Raw genomic sequence first — 17,890 nt, forward strand, 5'->3', positions numbered from 1 at the left:
TCAGTGGAATGAGTGATGACGGACAGTGGTGTTCTGCTCATGGTAAGGGCGTTGATAGGATCATCCAGCTGAAATGTGGGAAGTCACCATTTGGATGATAATTCAAGGTCCATAAAATTACCCTCAGCGCCGGAGTCAATCAAAGCAGAAACAGTATGAAAGGTCGATCCAAACTGCAGCCGAGCCGGAAGAGGTGTCCGAAGTCCAGGGGATTTATCCAAAGGTGCGCTCACCAATAACCCCTCTCCTACTGACGAGCGATGTCTTTTAATGGACAGGCGGCAGCAAGGTGAACCGGGGCAGCACAATACAGACACAGTCCATTAATGAGGTGCTGCTGTTTCTCCCTACGGGAGATTTGAGTCCCAGTGACTTGCATGGGTTCATGATCAGGTCGAGGTTCAGGCAAGTAGGCTGGCGAGGCAGAGTGGGCAGAATGTTCTACCGCTATAGCAGGTGGAAAGCGGTGCCGGCAGTGATGGCAACATAGAGCAAGATGTTGATAGACTTGAGTCAAAGCCACCAAATTGTCAAAGTGTGGAGGTAAATCCAATGAATAAATCTTATCCAAATTTTCATCAGAAAGCCTGAGCAGAAAGCGATCTCTCATAGCATGATCATTCCATTCAAAAGAAGCAGCAAGAGTGCGAAACTCGATTGTGTAATCCGCAACACGTCAATCTCCTTGGGTGAGTCCAGACAAAATCCTCGCTGCCTCCCGACCTTGAGCCAAGCGATCAAACACTCGACGGAGCTCCAAAATAAATGTCCGATGTCAGAACAATGAACATTCCCATGAAACGATGATCAGTCGAGTGCGCCTGCGAAACACGAGGGAGAGAAAATGACAAAACAAACAAAACAAAGCTGCGGGCTTACCAGAACCGTGACAGCATTAGCCTACCCATATGCTTAAGCATACATCACCTTATTGCATGCTTATATCATTCACAGCACTCCATGCACTTAACACATGCTTTTACTCGCAGTATTTTATGCTTTTTTTACACATGCTGAAATCACTCACAGGCTTAAAGGACATGTATTGCAGTTTAAAACAACAGAATTCTCATTACACTTGTTCTCACATATAACACGTATTACACTAATTCACTAAACTGGAAAACACTCTGGGATATAAATCATTAAATAAGATATGATTAATTCTAAATTTACATACCCAGTCATCATATGTGCACAGAACGTGGTCAGACTTCACACATGCAATCCATATGCATCCCAAAGAACTCTCAACAGATGAACAAAACTGGGAGCTCTCTTGCACAACGTATGTTCTAATGCGTCTAACACGAGAGAGTGCTGGAAAGTTTGCATCGCCAACCTTTGGTGTCGCAGAGCTCCGGTCTTAATGGGGCCACGTCCAATTTATGACTTGAGTTAAATTACATGAAATTTATCCACTCAGCTACATTCTCCCCTGCTAGAAGTCATTGTCCCCAATGACTTAATACATATTTTTTACTTTTTTAACAGCTTCTCTAAAGAACACACTACCCTGGCTTGTTAACACCTGAGAGAAGACTTCAGGACTGAGTGAAACAGCATTGCATTCTGATTTTGGCTCATGAAATAGGTTTGAGTGTATGCCAGCATTGGCTCTTTTAGTTTTTCTTGGTGCTGGTACAGGCTTTTTCATCTCTGGTTCAGGCACTCTAGGAGCCGTGCCAGTGTCAGTCTCAACCCTCTCTGGACCAGACACTCTAGGAGCTGTGTCATTACTAGACTCAACTCTCTCTGGTACAGAACCTTGTTGTTCAGTGTTCCCTGAAATCAGTAGAGGTTTACATATAAGGGCTTCATCGGCCGACACAGGGTTTTCAGGGTTCATATTTGTCTCTTGCAAACTAGGATATCTGAATTCTTCTAACACAACAAAATCAGGATCAGAATGCACAACTTCAACCTGCTCAGAAACAGATTCTCCCTTCGATTGTGGCGTTGTGGGAGAATGGGTTTCAGTAGCCTCTGGCTCAGGAACAGAGTTAAAGGAATAGTTCACCCAAAAATGACAATTTCTGGACAGAAATACTGGTGGTAAGACATCACAAAGCTCCATGTCCCAATCTCGTTTGTGTAACATGTTCTTTTCTATACAGTAATGGATTTGTTTTTAACGTGTAACTGTTATTTTTTCCCAATCATTTGTGCAGAATGCTCTTACCCTGACTAGGAGTATCCATCTCAGACAGCTGATACAATACCATGACGTAGCAATAAAGATGTTCATGTACAACAAACTTGAGCATAATGCAAGCACTCCAGCTGTAATGTTCAATTCCAGTGTTTGTGTGTGTAAATACATGTACTCAAATGTATTGTCTTTTGTAGTTACATGCATGACAACCTGTAATTTGTAACCAAAAAATCATACCTTTTAGCCAAAAGACTTGCTTTAAAGTGTTAAAAACAGACACTCTTTAAAACCTATTCACCTCAAAATGCTTTGATAGAACTCAATAAAATATTTGTCAACTAAATGACAAAAAATATTTTGTCAAATGAGATGAGTCATCATTTATACTCATATTCATGTTGTTCCAAACCCAAAGGACTGACTTTCTTCTGTGGGAGGAATTCAAAAGGAGATGTCAGGAATTATGATAGCGACCGACAGCCTCGCTTTCATTTCAGCCTCATTAGCAGTCTACATTTTTCAATGTATTCTCATATTCCACAGAAGAAGCTAAATAGTACAGGTTTTTTTAAAAAAAAAAAACATGAGGGTGAGTAAATGACAGAATTTTCATTTTTAAGTAAGTCAACCCAAAGACAATGTTACGGTTTATTTAAATTTTGTATTGCACTTTCATTTCAAGACATAACATTGTAACTTAAAAGAAATCTGAAATAACAGAAAAATAAACAATCTCATATTACACATTTTAAAAGGTGTCCTGTACTGGAGCTGGAACCAATGAGTTTTGGGGCAGGTGAGCCAAGTGCTCAAAGTTGATGGGCAGTACACAGGGGAAATATCTGAAAAAGATGGCAATAACTAATGAGTCAATTATCACTGTCAGAACATGAAGCTGTATTTTAGAAAGGGACCCCGTAATAGTACCTCCTACAACATTTACACAAAAGTGCTAAAATACAAAATTCTAATAAATATTATCTTACAACTGCTTTTATTAAATACATTAACATAATGTGAAACCAAATTAATGCCATAGCAGATTTTGTACACTGTGTAATATAGGGTATTAATTTATGGTTTGTGGTCCTAAGATCATCTAATATGATTCATGTTTTATAAAGACACTATCTGTACTACTGATCTTTTGTAGTGTCTAGTCATGTGTCTGTTTGAATCTGCCATGTAACATTAAGAGTAAAGGTTTTGATGACACATTTCAGTCAAGAAACTTGGTTAAATTTAAAATAGCTGACTCATACAGTCAGCCAGGTTAGCTATAAAGCTAATGATCAGGACACTCTACAAATGGGCAGTTTTCAGCTGTTGGCATTTAACAAGACACTTCACATGTTTATAACTGAGAGAAAATGATGCAAACCTTAAGTCACAGTATTCCTCTGATGACGTCTTTTTCTTTAAATGTTTGCGGCCTTGGAGCATATCTGTATATGTTTGATTCCATGCTCTTGAGAGTGTTGTGACTCTGGTCCTGCCCTGATAGTAAAATGAAGCGTGATTGAAGCTACGATTGGTCCGAGTAATGTGGCCATTATCTGATTGGCTTGAGCAGATGATGGGTGGATTTGTGTGCATGTCTTGACGCTAGATTTGTTTTTTAAAATCGACAAATGCGTGTAGCGATCTGCAAACGCACAGCAAGTGATCCACAAATAAATGCACACGATTCACAAATGAATGCTGCACAGAGTTGTGTTTGTGAGTTAAAAAATATATTTGTAAAAAAAAATTATTTTCAAATCTCATTTTATTTATTTGTGAATTCACTTTATATTTGTGAAACTCCTAACATATATTTATAAATCTCATTCTTTTTATTTGTGAATTCAATTCATTTTTGTGAATCTCCTAAATTTATTTGTGGATCTCTTTCCATTTGTATGTTATTATGCAACAATTCCATCTCCATACAACATAGACTGATAATCTATCTGAATTGCTGCAAACACAGACAAGTGGAGTAATACAAAATTAGATGAACTAAATGCTTTATTGCACAACAACAACAAAAAAAGGCTTCTTTAGTACTACTTGTACTGTTTTTTAGGTACACATGCAATGCCAAACTTTCTCTATACTTTCAAAGAATGGATAATGAATAATAATGTCTAATGAATAATCATCTGCCACTAATATTCTCTATAGGGAGTCCAGCTTAAACCCAAGATGTGAAAGTGAAAATGAGAAATAATTGATTTGTGTTTATGTTCAAATCTGACACCTCACCTGTGATTTGGCATCCATTATTCAAATGAGTTTTCTTGTGGACTATGACAACTGTGTCACTGTTGATCTATCCTTTGTTATAAAAGAGCTCTCCATGCTCATGGAGGTAAATGTTGTTTTGTCTCCACTGTCTGCATCTCATCTTCAGACATCTGTTGACTGTTAATGGGATTATGCAGAGCTTTCCATCCATCATCCACAGCAGCCCTGTGTCCTGCCATCCCTGAACAGCAGCTGTGCTCCAACAGAGAGACCCATGAAAGCTTTCACACTGGAACATTTTCAGTCTAACCTAGAGTGGTGTAGTAACTACTTCTGCACCCTCTCAACATATGAGTTTATATTAAAGACCCCATAAATTTAAAATGGAAGTTTTGCTGTTTTATAGTCCATGCCTGCTGCTTTAAAGTCATTTACATGCTAGTGTCCACCAAAAGGTGACAAAATGAAATTTTAGCTGCTATGAATTTAAAACTGACATTCTTTTCAGAGAAAACCGACCAGAATGTGAATGACTAATGATGCATTCCATTCAACTCGAAAAGTAGGATTTTACAGTTTCCTACTAGGAAAAGTGCAATGGAACGCCATTTTAAGTAGGAGTTCCAACTTGGAAACTAGTACTGAAATTTTCAAAATTTCGCCGAGATGCAGGTGCGTGACATCACACAAACATGTCGGCACCCGGGGAGATGTACAAAGTAAGTGATAAACATTCACTTTTTTATTAAGTATATCAATAAATGAGTCAAAGTTCCTACATTACACGATATTAAAGCTTGTTTAACAATCGCCTGCAGAAACAGGTATATAAAACATGGTCAATTATACTCTCTTTTCATAATCGTACACCTCTGGCACAAATTCTAATGTTGCAACATTGTTTATCAGTTGGGTTGCTAGGAGACTTCTTTGGTGACAGTCAAACACCTGCTAAGCTAACTGGAGCTTTGCACTTTTGTGTCCTTACAAGTCATCTTCCGAGCATCTGGCAATGGAATGCCTTTATGGTCGGAGATCGGAGATATCAATATCCCACTTGAATGGAACGCAGCATAATGTTGCACTACACAGATTTTTGTCCAATCAAATGCTCTCTAGAATAAGGATGGCCTTACAATAATCAAAGGTTCATGGCAAATTTATCGCAAATTTGCCACTCATTATTTATACATGCCAATGAGCTTGTGATTCACCGTAAATGTTTACCATAAGTTTGTAGCTCTGAACCTGCAGCAAACCTTAGGCAATAATGGACAATTTGCCGCAAAGCTCATTTTAATGTGAAAATGATCAGTGGTGAGTTTGCTGCAAATTTGCCATGAAATTTGCCTCTTTTGCCATCCCTCCCCCTCATAAAAGCTGCAACCAACTGCAACCCTATTGGCTATTTTGGAAAAAAGAAAAGGACAAGCCCTTTGATATGTAATGTACTGCCCAAACTTCCTGTTTCAATAGGAAATAAGTCAACACAGGACAGAAAACTGAGCTCATACAGCATTTTGATGATGCATTTAAAGCATTATTGAAGCACATTGTTTTTTTTTTTTTGTTTGTTTGTTTTTTGTTTTTGTTTTTTTTTTATTCCACCAGAGTTTACCAAAAATCTGCAATCACAGAAGAAGCACATGCTGAATACAATTACTGCTGCTACAATCTACTTTGTGACAAGGCACCCGACATTTGAAGACCCTGAAAATTGGTTTGTTTACAGAATTGCAATGATTTGTCTGGCAGCAAGAACACAGGAACTAACACAGAAGAAAGCTAAACAAATATATTACAAACACACACACACACACACACACACACACACACACACACAATGTTGTCTTTGAGACAGGCAAGATTTCACCAAAACACATAAATCTCTCACAATATGAGATTTTTCCAGGTAAATTGTTCCAGAGGTAAGAAACCTCCCCATTTCCAAACAAAGCAAGCTTTTTGACATTTCCCTCTGGTAATGTGAGGGAAAGCTGATGCTCTGCTTTAAATCAGCCCAACAATAAGAGAAAAGCCTCTGTTAAGCCTTTATCTGGCACTAGTGATTCATAGCGATGGTCTGATGACATGCTATGGCATTTAGTGCCCCCACGGCTTAGCAATGGATGTCAATGGTGTGCTGGAGTGCCTTCGATTTGCTAAGTGAGGTTAATACAAAGTGGCATAGAATTTTTGTCTACAGTCGCTTAAGACAGTCCTTCAAAGCAGGGGTCCGTCAACACATTGACATCACAGAATGACAAGCAAAATCGGCCAGAAATACCCCTTGTCTGGTTGAAAGCAAACTGATTTTACAGAACAAGAGTCCTTACTTTCTACATACTTACTGACCCCTCCAAAAAAAAAAAAAAAAAAAAAAAAAAAATTAAATTACTGCTTAACAGTAATTAATGTAGAATTGTTCTGTTTAAGGTCTTTTTTTCTTCAACAAAAGAAATGATTTCACTGACATACTCATACATTGCAGAGTTTGGAAGTAAAGCTGTCCAAGCTCCCATGCGTATGTCAAAAATTGCTAATCTGGTTATTCTTTATCTTTGTGCTTGTAAAATTCATGTTCTCCAGCTCAAGGCATGCCTGCCACAAAAAAAAAAAAAAAAAGACATTGGCTTCAGAGAAGGATTCCACGCATGATCAAACATTTTTCAATCTATATCTGACAATAACATAACATAGTTTTCTGATAACAAGATGAGTGTAATTTGTATGTGACAATGCATAAGGATGTACAGGATCCATGGAATATCCATGCACAAAACTACTTTTATCTCTTGGGACACTGAACAGTTATTCCCCATTTTAACAGGTAATTATAACTCGATGCTGCCCTGCAAGGCATTGGCTCTGTGCTGAGCAAAACACAGTTGTTTCAGAGTTTGTTTCTGAGCCCAAAGCAAAAAGCATTTGTAATTTAAATAAGATTCTCATCCAGAAGAACATCACAATATCAAATAAAAAACACAATCTGCTCTAAAAGTACCAGAACTGTAAAGATAAAGGAAGAATCTTCATTACCCAGTTCTCTGTGGTTGAGCTCTTGATTGGAGATGAGAAAGAGGAACTCCTCACAGGTGCTGTGGTCTAGCCATGGGCTGTCCTGTGTACAGAGGTCAACTATGAAGGACACTGCCTCCTGACAGTACATGTCATGCCCCTTTCCGGCAGCAGTCATGCTCCCTGACGTATCCTTAGTGTGACTGCCTCCTCCTACGGGATCCAAGCACACCCCTCTCACAGTGCCTCTGAAGTAGCCATATGAATGCAAGTTTCCCCTTGTGCTGATTGTATTTGCTCTATTGCCGTCACTCCAGTATGTGTGCGAGAGTGTGTGAGCATGTCTGGGTGGGTTTGTGTGTGTGCACTCTATACAAGAAGTGTTTATATGTAACAGAAATAGACAGGTTTTGTTTGTGCATTTGTGTGTAGGCATAGTTGCACAAATGTGTGTGTGTGTGTGCGTAATTATTCACTAACGCCCCCAGGTATTCCAGAGATGGCATTCACAATCCACAAATGAAATGCAACAAATGATTCCAGGTGCACAGGAGGGAGGCTGTGAGCATCTGCCTCTATCAACCACTCTTGCTCCCCACGCCCCCACCTCACACCCACGCTTGTAATGAAAAGCTTCTCATGATGACCATTGTGATTGTTTTTTTCAGGCCGACACATCCCTTTGTGAGTCTGACTGTCCTTAGAAATCAGAGCCCTGTGTGGATTTGCAAAGAACAGGGAATAGTGTATGTGCATGTGGGTTTTAATGACTAAACACTTTTGAAGGGTAGCTTTCTACAACATTCATCACTCTAATTTCTTCCTCTTATGACTGTAATTATATGTGGATGTGTTTTTTTTTTTATTTATTTTTTAACTGGCTCTTTACATATTCATTGCTTATGTGATGTATGAAGATTTTAATATGTTTAGACCACTCAGTCAATAGCAGTGTTAACTCTATGTAAACTGAACTGCCAAAATAAATCAGCATTATAGGACACTTTTTAAAACATTCAAGTCAAACAGATGACAAAATATCTTCAACTTTTATTCCATGAAGATTATCTCACTCAAAATGCATGTGATACTAATATAAACTGACTTCACTTAGTGGCTTAAACTGTCCAAAACAAAGTGTCCACTGGGACATATATCTAGATTTCCAAACGTTTTCTATGTTATGCTCTGATTTACTAAAGGTTTATACATAAACACATGCAAACTTGATTGTAAACACGCAAAAATAAAAATGTCCGACCTGACCTACAATTCCACAACTTTTCAGTTTCACTGAAAGTAATAGTTCACACAAAACTGAACATTCTGTCATTATTCACTCACCACTATGTTGTTCCAAAGCTGTTTGACTTTCTATTTAAGTAGAATACAACAGATGTTAGGTAGAAGTGGTCTCAGTCACTTTGATTGCATCTTTTTCCATACTATGAATGTGAACGGTGACTGCCGCTGTCATTCTGCCTAACTTCTTTTGTGTTCTACAGTAGAAAGAATTTCATATGGGTTTGGAACAACATAAGGGTGAGTAAATGACAGAATTTTCATTTTTGGGGCATGCCTCCATATACATGCAAAATACAGTGTGCAGTCAATGCAAATAGTTTTTGCAAATTATGACAATTCATCTCTTCATTTTAGAAATGGCAATGGCTTGTGCAAATTAAAACCACTGAGAGACAGGTATTAGAACTCTTTATTGGGGAACTTAGCGAATCAGATTCAATAAGTGCATACTATACAGTATACACACAGTCTAAATTCAAGACAATAAAATTTCAACTTATACAGTGTCTTTAAAATTAATCAGTTTTACTGAAAGTCAAACAATATTAGCTATGTACAGTGAATTAATTGCTGTGCAGTTTAAAAGAGCATGTTTCACTGAATGAAAGAAGTGACACAGAAGGAATATTTGCTCTCTAATTGACATCTTCTCTAACTATGTATGCTTAGCCTGACTTCCCTGATAATCCAGGGCTCTCCTGTTTAATAAGAACAGAGTCAGTTTATTTTAAGCTGTGTGCTTAGTCTTATGCATTGTACCTTATTTGTCTACACTTTGGACCATGGAGGGTCAAAAATTACCTGTTTCTCTGTATCATTAGGGGTTTTCCATTATAGAGAGAAATTATGGGATAAATCCCTCAGTCAGACAGTGGTTCAGAGTGCTATAGGGCAAAACATCAATTTTATTACCTTGCTGGGCTTTGCAGTAATAGCACAGTGTCATGTAAAGACCACTGGGAACTAATAAGTCAGTATTTGATGTTTTTACAACAAGGCCAGGGTATCAATTAGAAATACTCTGGCCTCACTGTATCAAAAGTGATAATGAAATGTTATTTATTTGATGATAAAACTGCAGTGATGTTATAAATACAGTATGTTAAAAACAGCATTGTGACATTTTGTAACAGTTTCCTTCAACCTGCTATCAGAAATGACTTTGTAATGGTGTTTTACCATTCTCGAATAGAATTAAGTACAGAAAAACACATTACACTTAAGCTGAACTTATAGAAATTAATGTTTAACCTTCAAAATGTTATATTTTTCACTTAACATGCAGTCAAGCAGGTGCTTACATAAAGTGTTTCTTTTTTAATATCTGCGTCCATAGATTGTCATTTCTTCTGGCTGCTCTGATTTTAATGTGTAAAGTGAGAGGTGACAGGCATTAGGCTGAGGTGACACTTCGGTTATTCATGCTCTTTCATGTTCAATAATATCCTCCAGCAACCCAAATCACTCTATTGACTCATTCTCAGCCTCTTGCCTACAGCCTAAACAGAAGTGCACTACACCTTTCATTAGGGTTAGAGGCTTATAGACGATAGGCCTACTCTAGTGAAAAAAAAAAAAACAGAATTATAATTAAAAAAAAAAAAAGTATGAGCTCACCTAGCATGTTTTATTACAATCAACAATGACGAAATGTTGATGTTATGACATTCAATGTATTTTTGAGCAGTTTGAAATTTCTGTCAAGTTTTGTTGACTTGATTACAAGCAGTGTCGAGTGAAGCCCAATTACAAAGTACTTTGTAATCAAATTACTTTTTATTCAGAATCACAGTTACTGACTTTCAATTACAAATTATTTTGGGTACCCATAATTCTAAAATTATATTACTTAAGTGCAGTAGTGGTTCTAGCTTTTATGGCGCCCCGGGCGAAACAACCCCCTGCCAAAAAAAAATTATATATATTAAATGTGTTTTTTGTACTTATTAAAAGAATGAAAATTTTCTGACAATTTGTAAATGTGATTCAGAAAGAACAATGCCCCGAATGAGAGCAAAAATGATTCAGTGAATTTCAGTACAATGAAACTCAGTAGAAAAATATGATACAATGAAATACAGTAGAGGCCAGTTCTTGCACGTGTGCACCAAACGTGGTCAAACTCCACACATGCAATCCATATGCATCCCAAAGATTTATCAACCGATGAACAAAACCGGGAGCTCTCTTGCACAATGCATATTCTCACATCTCCAACACGAGAGTGTGCCAGAAAGCGGGTGTCGCAAAACTCCGGTGTCACAAAACTCTGGTCTTAAAGGGGCCACATCCAGTTTATGACTAGTGTTAAATTACATGATATTTCTCCACTTGGTTACATATATGTACAACATAAATGACATCCATACATGTGTTTGTTTGTATTTTTACTAACAAAAGTAGGTGCGAGTCAATGTAAGGGAAAAAACATGAGTTTAGTGTTTTTAATTTCCACCTCATCTATTGTTACACATCATAGACTATGGTGTGTGTGACAATGGATGAGGCGGAAATTAGAGACACTGTTTTGAATTTGTTAAGCGGAAAACACTTTTCTGTGAAAAGTGTTATTGGGGGATATAAGTGTCATGTGTTTTTTAGAAAGTAACTTAAAAGTAAAGCAATTAGTAATGCAATTACTTTTTCCCCATGAATAATCAGTAAAGTATGCCATATATCTGATTAGAAGAGATAAGTAATTAGTAATCTGCATTGGATAACTTTTTAAATAATTTACCCAACACTAATTGCTAGTAACAAATGACCAAACTTTTTCCATTAAGCTTGTATTCCATGTACCTTTTCATTGAAACCTTGAGATATCAAACTTCATTTGTAACCCCTGAACCAAATGGGGTAAGTCTGAGGCTTATCTACAAGCTGCTGTATCTGTTTAGAAGAGAGACTCAGACAAACACCATAATCTTGCTACTGATTCTATATCTCAGGACTCAGCATTTTATCCAGAATTATTATTTTTTTTTTTTTTGGTTGTACCCACAGAGATAGCAGACACTGATATACTGTTTTCTGAATCAGGTACAGCGGACCTGAATACGATTTGGAAACTTTCAGCGGGAAATATAATAAATCTTGGTTCACAATTCATAAAGTGCATTTTACCTGTTAAGTAATTTAAAGGATATTGCACTACACAAACCAATATATATTTTTGTCTCATTCTATGTTTTTATGTAAAAAATCTCTCTCTTTCTGCCGCTCTCTCTCTCATTTATTTATTTGCAACATATTGAAACAAAATGGCTCAGCAGACTCAACCCAACATTCTGGGTTAAAAAACAAAGCAAAACAACCCAGCATAGTTTAGAGTGTATGCTTGTGCTGCCTTGTATGCACTGGTATTTGAAGCAAATCTAGTTTTCACAATGTTAACTTGTATACCAGTCTTTCAATTTGGGAAGCTATTGGAAAACAATTTTTATTTTTGCAATTTTGTTCAATTAAAACAACTTATTGTCTTTATTTTAACCCAAATAGATTTTTTCATCACTAATAACTAAAGGTTATTTCAAGATTAAGGTTATTTTATGTGCAAATCAACATCATCAGAGATGAGTCTGTGAAATGACAACGCCATTCCTGCTTTCAGTCTGGCTGTCACATGGCATAAGAGGCTGTTTATTCAAATCCATGCTAATCAACTAAGGACTTGTCTAATGGCACAGATGGAAGTGGTGTGTGGCTGTTTAAAAACACACAGTCAGTTTAGATGGAATGCTAAAATAGAAGAAAATGCAAAATCAATGACGGTCCTTTCTGATATGTAATCCTAAATTGTGGCCCCCGAAGCCACAGTAAAAACTGAAAATGAGACTTTATCTACATATACATAAAACATAATAACCCAGACAGCCAGCGAATACAACAACATCCCACAGGAAATGCACCCAATCCTGGATAAAGCTTACAGGGAACCTTGCAATACTAGAATGATATTTTCTCCATTAGCTTTGTAAACCTCAAGAGGAAGCAAAGCGCATGAGGGCAGTGGAATCACTCAGTAGCGTATCATCTCCCACTTTCGTAAAATCATCACATTTCCAACGCTGTACTGTACTGTCATTACTGTTGTACAAGGACATTTCTTAGAAGTTCCATTAGATCGCATAACATACAAGCCCTTTTCTTGACCGCATGTTAAACCCTATAATCAAATGTCTCCATTTGCCTGCATACTAATTAATCTCTTTTAATAGGCACCTCATGGAGGACAGAACATATTTCAGAACATAAATAAAACATATTTCAGAAGATAATTAAACATTATACTTATCTGAATGGCTTAATGTGGAATATTAGATCTGATTCAAGAAGGAACATTGATCAACAACATATTAGTTAAAAAGCTGTTTAATGCCACAATGGAAAAAAATGGTAACCTGCAATTGTCACCTTAAGGAACTATTTCTGCCTAATCGAACCGTTAAAATTAATTTGTTGGTCTAACCTAATATATTTAGGTTGATTTAGTGACATTAAATAATATTTTTGACTTTGATCAAACCAGCTAATTTAGATGTTAACACATAAAACATTTTTTTTTTCATTAGTGTTACTTGCTGGTAATGACACCAGTATGGCAATAGAATATTTTATATGCAAAACTCAAATAATTCTGTCAACAACAAGTGGTGCAAAAGCAAATTCAAGTCAATTTCCCATTCGCAAAATCATACATTTCTTTCCCTCTGCACAGTCCTTTAATTTCAGTCTGAAATTAAACAGGTTTAACACAATCAACCTTTTTGATAAGAACAAAATGAAAGAGAAGAGCATAAATCCAAGGCCAACTTTGATTTAATCCAACAGGAGATCACAGAGAGGGAATGCGAATGATGCCGTGCTCTTTAAAGGATGACAGACACCGCATATTACCGTCAAAGACAGAGACCGAGATTATGGACAAACAGTGGTCTCCTGTTAGGTCTGTTTTCAAATAGCCAATCCCTTTGAAGTTTGTGAAAAGCTTTTTTTCAATGTACATGAAAACAAAATGAAAAAACTTTTTAAATAGACAAATATATATAACTTTAATACACACATTTTATTAGCAGCTAACAAATATCAGTTTAATGATATCTTAAAAAGTGTTGACCTGCTATTGGCATTGTTTGGTGTAACACAGGGGTCTTCAAAGTGTAGGACAGTAAGCCGCCCCACCGAGAAACTTTCTATGGTTGCAGCCATCCCCCCCCCCCCCCCCGATGAAGATGTCACATGAAGCACATTTTTAGATTACCATAGTTTTTTTCAATAAATATTTTCAAGTTGATCACATTCAGTTGACCAAAAACAGAAATTTAGAATTTTTTTTAACTAATACATTTGCTCTATAAGTGGTATGTTCCGTAAACGGTCCACTGAATGATGTTAGGAAACAGCACGGTAGTTATCTTTCCTTAATTTCCATGTAAGAATGATTATCGCATTGGTGTCTGTGGGTTAAGATTAGGAACTCAGTTGCCACTCTGTTTCAGTGCGAGTGGCCTGATTTGTTAACACAACCATGACCGGCAAAAGCAAAAATCAACTGTGAGCCTTCATCTTCTTCCATATTTTTTATTTTTATTAATGTCCCTGTCTCATACTTGGAGGGATACATTTTAGAGCGCATTACAAAACAAAACTGACTCAAACATGGCATGGCATCTCCCGAACCCTGAATTAATTTAAGGCTGTATGTCATTGTCATCTCTGGAGTGCTGGTACTTTACATTGCCGCTGTTTACTCAAGTGAATTTGGCATCACTGACTTGGGAAGCTGCCAGGACTTTTGGCTAAATTAGCCTCTACTAATTAATCAGAGACTTTAATCAAATCTACACTGTACATGGCCAAAAATATGTGGAAACCTCTGTTGTAATTAACATATTTGTCTATTTCATTACTAACAGGTGCATAAAACCAATGCAATCTCCTTAGACAAAAGTTTTTGTAGGAAGGGGTGTGCCTTTTCTGTTCCAAGAATGAAAATGCCCTTGTGCACAAAGCGAGGTCCATAAAATGTGGAGAAAAACTTGACTGGCCTGCACAAAGCCCAGACCTGAACCTCACTGAACTTCTTTGGTGTGAATTGGAACACAGACTTCATCCCAGGCTCTATCACCCAATATTAGTGTCTGACCTCATTGACCTTTTGTGTCTGAATGGGAGCAAATCCCAACAGCCAATATCAATAAGTCAGTATCAATAAGTTTTAATATCAATTGGAAAGCCTTTCCAAAAGATTGGAAACTTTTATAGCAGCAGAGACAGGGCCAACCCTAAAACTAAATGTACACACACTCAAAAAAATATTTAAGCCAGTTTTAAAGATTTTTGCATTTCAGTTTCAAAACAAATTTCCAGAATTGTGTAATCTTCAACTAAATTAAAAAAATACAACTGAAAATGTGTTTGTTTTTTATGTTATTAAAGATTACTCAGTTCAATTTGATGGAAATTTGTTATGAAATTTAAATGCATAAATACTCAAAAATATGTAATATATATATATATGGGTGTGGTGTTCAGGTGTCCACATACTACGAAAGGGCCATAGAAGTATTTTTCTGTCTTTATAAAAGTGTCATAGCTTCATAAAATCATCTTCGGAGTGTCTATTTTCACCCTGGTGTAAATAGCATCTGCCACACAGTGCAGTTATTTGCACCCCAATAGTCCGGTGAAAACACAGGAATATACGGCAAACTAACCAATAGATGTAGCTGCAGTGGTGTGGGATATAAAGACTGTGTGTAAATGTGTAGTGTTGTCCTAGTGACCGTGGAAATTTCCTGTTTTCAGTCTTAATATTTCCTTTAATACTACTTAAAATAATAGATAAAAATTAATATAAATGTTGATTTCATCGCAGTGATTTGGTCACGGTGAATGTCGAGGAGTTCAGTGAAGGCTTTGATCCAGAGGCAGGGGCTGTCGATCGCACTCATTCCCGTGTGAAACCATGTTTACTGTAGTAAAAAATCAAGGATATTTTTTCTAAGGTAAGGTTAAGGTTAGGTATATGGGTTTATGCAGTTTGTCTGTGGAACTCTAAATAAACACATTAAACAAACAGTGATGCCCATACTGTATGTTAGTATTTAAATATGGGTGTAAATAGTATCTGACACTATTTGCACCAGGGTGCAATTAGTATCTACCATTATTTGCACCAGGGTTGGGGTGCAAAAAATATTTGCCACTAATTGTACTGGGTGTAAATAGTATATACCATTATTTGCACCAGGGTAAAAATAGCATCTGCCTAAAATCTTTGACACATTTGGAATACTCAATAACATTCAGGCCATATCCACACTAATATGTTTTCGTATCTCCCACCGAAAAATGGAGCATTTCAAAAACACTCTTCTTTACCATGTACTGTACTTTGGAAAATAATGACGTTAGGAAACTGATTAACAGATTAGATTAAATATTGAGGCTAATTATTCTATTGAGTGACTGTTAAAATATACTGTGAAATTCTAAACTTGATTGTTAAGTCTGGATTTGTTTTTCACAGAGGCCTTTGTGTCCTTACAAGCCAAGGCCAATACAGCAACTTTTTAAAACTCAGATGAAAACTTTTCCTCAGACTGCCTAATGTTACCCAAAACTATAAGTGCACTAATTCACCCTGTTAACTGAGAGCCTAAGATGGACAGGGAAATTATACGTGCTGTACAATCAACCAAAACGCCCACAGCCAGAGCCATCTGACTGCACCAGGGTTAGCCTGGACAGTGCAAAGTTCTTCATGAGAGTGACAGAAATCATTCTGGAACTTTAAATTGACCTAGGACCAGCTTCCCCTTTCTCATATACTACCAGTACACATAATAACTGTGAGAGAGTCTCTGCATCTGGTCTGGGATCAGTGTACTAAATAAAGCCACAAGTTTGCGGTTTTCTCTCCAGCTGTGCTGTAACTAATAGCAGTCACTCAGTGTTTGAAATCAGCCAAGTGGAATGGTGTCATGTTTGACTGTGATGTAGGGGCATGAGATTTATTTTATATTCAATCTTCACCACCATCTCCTGGCCCGTGAGAGCTCCATGATTTAAAGCTGAAGTATGTAATTTCTGCTCCACAAGAGTCACCATACGGAATCACGAAACTAATTGTGTTTTTAAAGTGGTTTTCTGAACACTCCTTTGTCCCATTGGTGGGACAAACAGATTTGCTGGCCACCCCAAATTCACACCATTGGTTAAGCCAATGTTACTGTGTCGGGCTAGTCAGGATGCTCAAATGATGGCACTACAGAGCAACAGTTTTTAGACTTTTCGGCAATATCAACCTACAAATGGCTTACATATATTTATCTCTGCATATTAAAGAAATAGTTCACCCAAAAATTATAATTCCCTTATCATTTTCTTTTACAGAGTGCATGTACAGCGCGTGTACATGGGTAGAGTGCATGTACAGAGCAATGTGGATGTGTCAAGCGCGAGAAAGTGTTATCGAGCTTCAAATCATGATCGTACCTAGGAGATTGCAAATGGTAAGATTTATAATGAAAAAAGGAGTTACATTTTGGTCTACTCTTACCCAAAACCGATCAGATAGCTTCAGAAGACAAGGATCAAACCACATGAGTCATATGGATTACCTTAATGCTGCCTTTATGTCCTTTTTGGAGCTTCAAAGTTTGTGATAGCTGTGAAGTAATTACATTAAAAGCCAACTTACATAACAGAGATGAGCACTCCAATTTTTCCTTAATATTGTTTAATGAGACAAAATTCACCTTGAGTTTAATTTACTCCAGATGCATTTGTAATGCATCGATTACACTGGCTGATATCTTTTACAAACTTAAACAGACGAAAACGACTTGGAATGCAATCTCCAAATTTAATTCATGATAGTGAAAAGCTCTAGAAGCAGCCATTTACTGAACTGCACATATACTCGGCTAAACCATCAAAAAACTCTGATGACATGATCCAACTAAAGGTCACACAACTAACTGCTACCACATACAGATATAGACTGGGAAGCAGAGAGATAAATCCCAGATGCAGTTTCCCAGCAGCCTGAAGAGAGACAGAGCAGAAATAGCGAGAAATGTCAGGGAAAGGGGTCATGCAGAAAATTGAACTTACCTGTGCCAATTAAATTCAGCAACAGTTTTCCAGCTTTCCAAAACTTAACGCACTACAATCTTT

General features: G+C 37.1%; 1 protein-coding gene across 1 annotated transcript in view; it reads right to left on the minus strand.

The window, feature by feature from the left end:
• LOC127419533 (synaptotagmin-6-like) overlaps positions 1 to 7,610 on the minus strand; it is a 98,794-nt gene extending 91,184 nt beyond the window's left edge. Inside the window, exon 1 of the mRNA XM_051661008.1 lies at positions 7,424 to 7,610. Coding sequence (XP_051516968.1) covers positions 7,424 to 7,580 — 157 coding nt within the window. The 5' untranslated portion in view covers positions 7,581 to 7,610. The remainder of the gene's footprint in view (positions 1 to 7,423) is intronic.
• Between the last annotated feature and the right edge of the window lie 10,280 nt (positions 7,611 to 17,890).

Source organism: Myxocyprinus asiaticus, chromosome 28 (genome assembly GCF_019703515.2).
Source record: "Myxocyprinus asiaticus isolate MX2 ecotype Aquarium Trade chromosome 28, UBuf_Myxa_2, whole genome shotgun sequence".
Lineage (NCBI taxonomy): Eukaryota > Metazoa > Chordata > Actinopteri > Cypriniformes > Catostomidae > Myxocyprinus > Myxocyprinus asiaticus.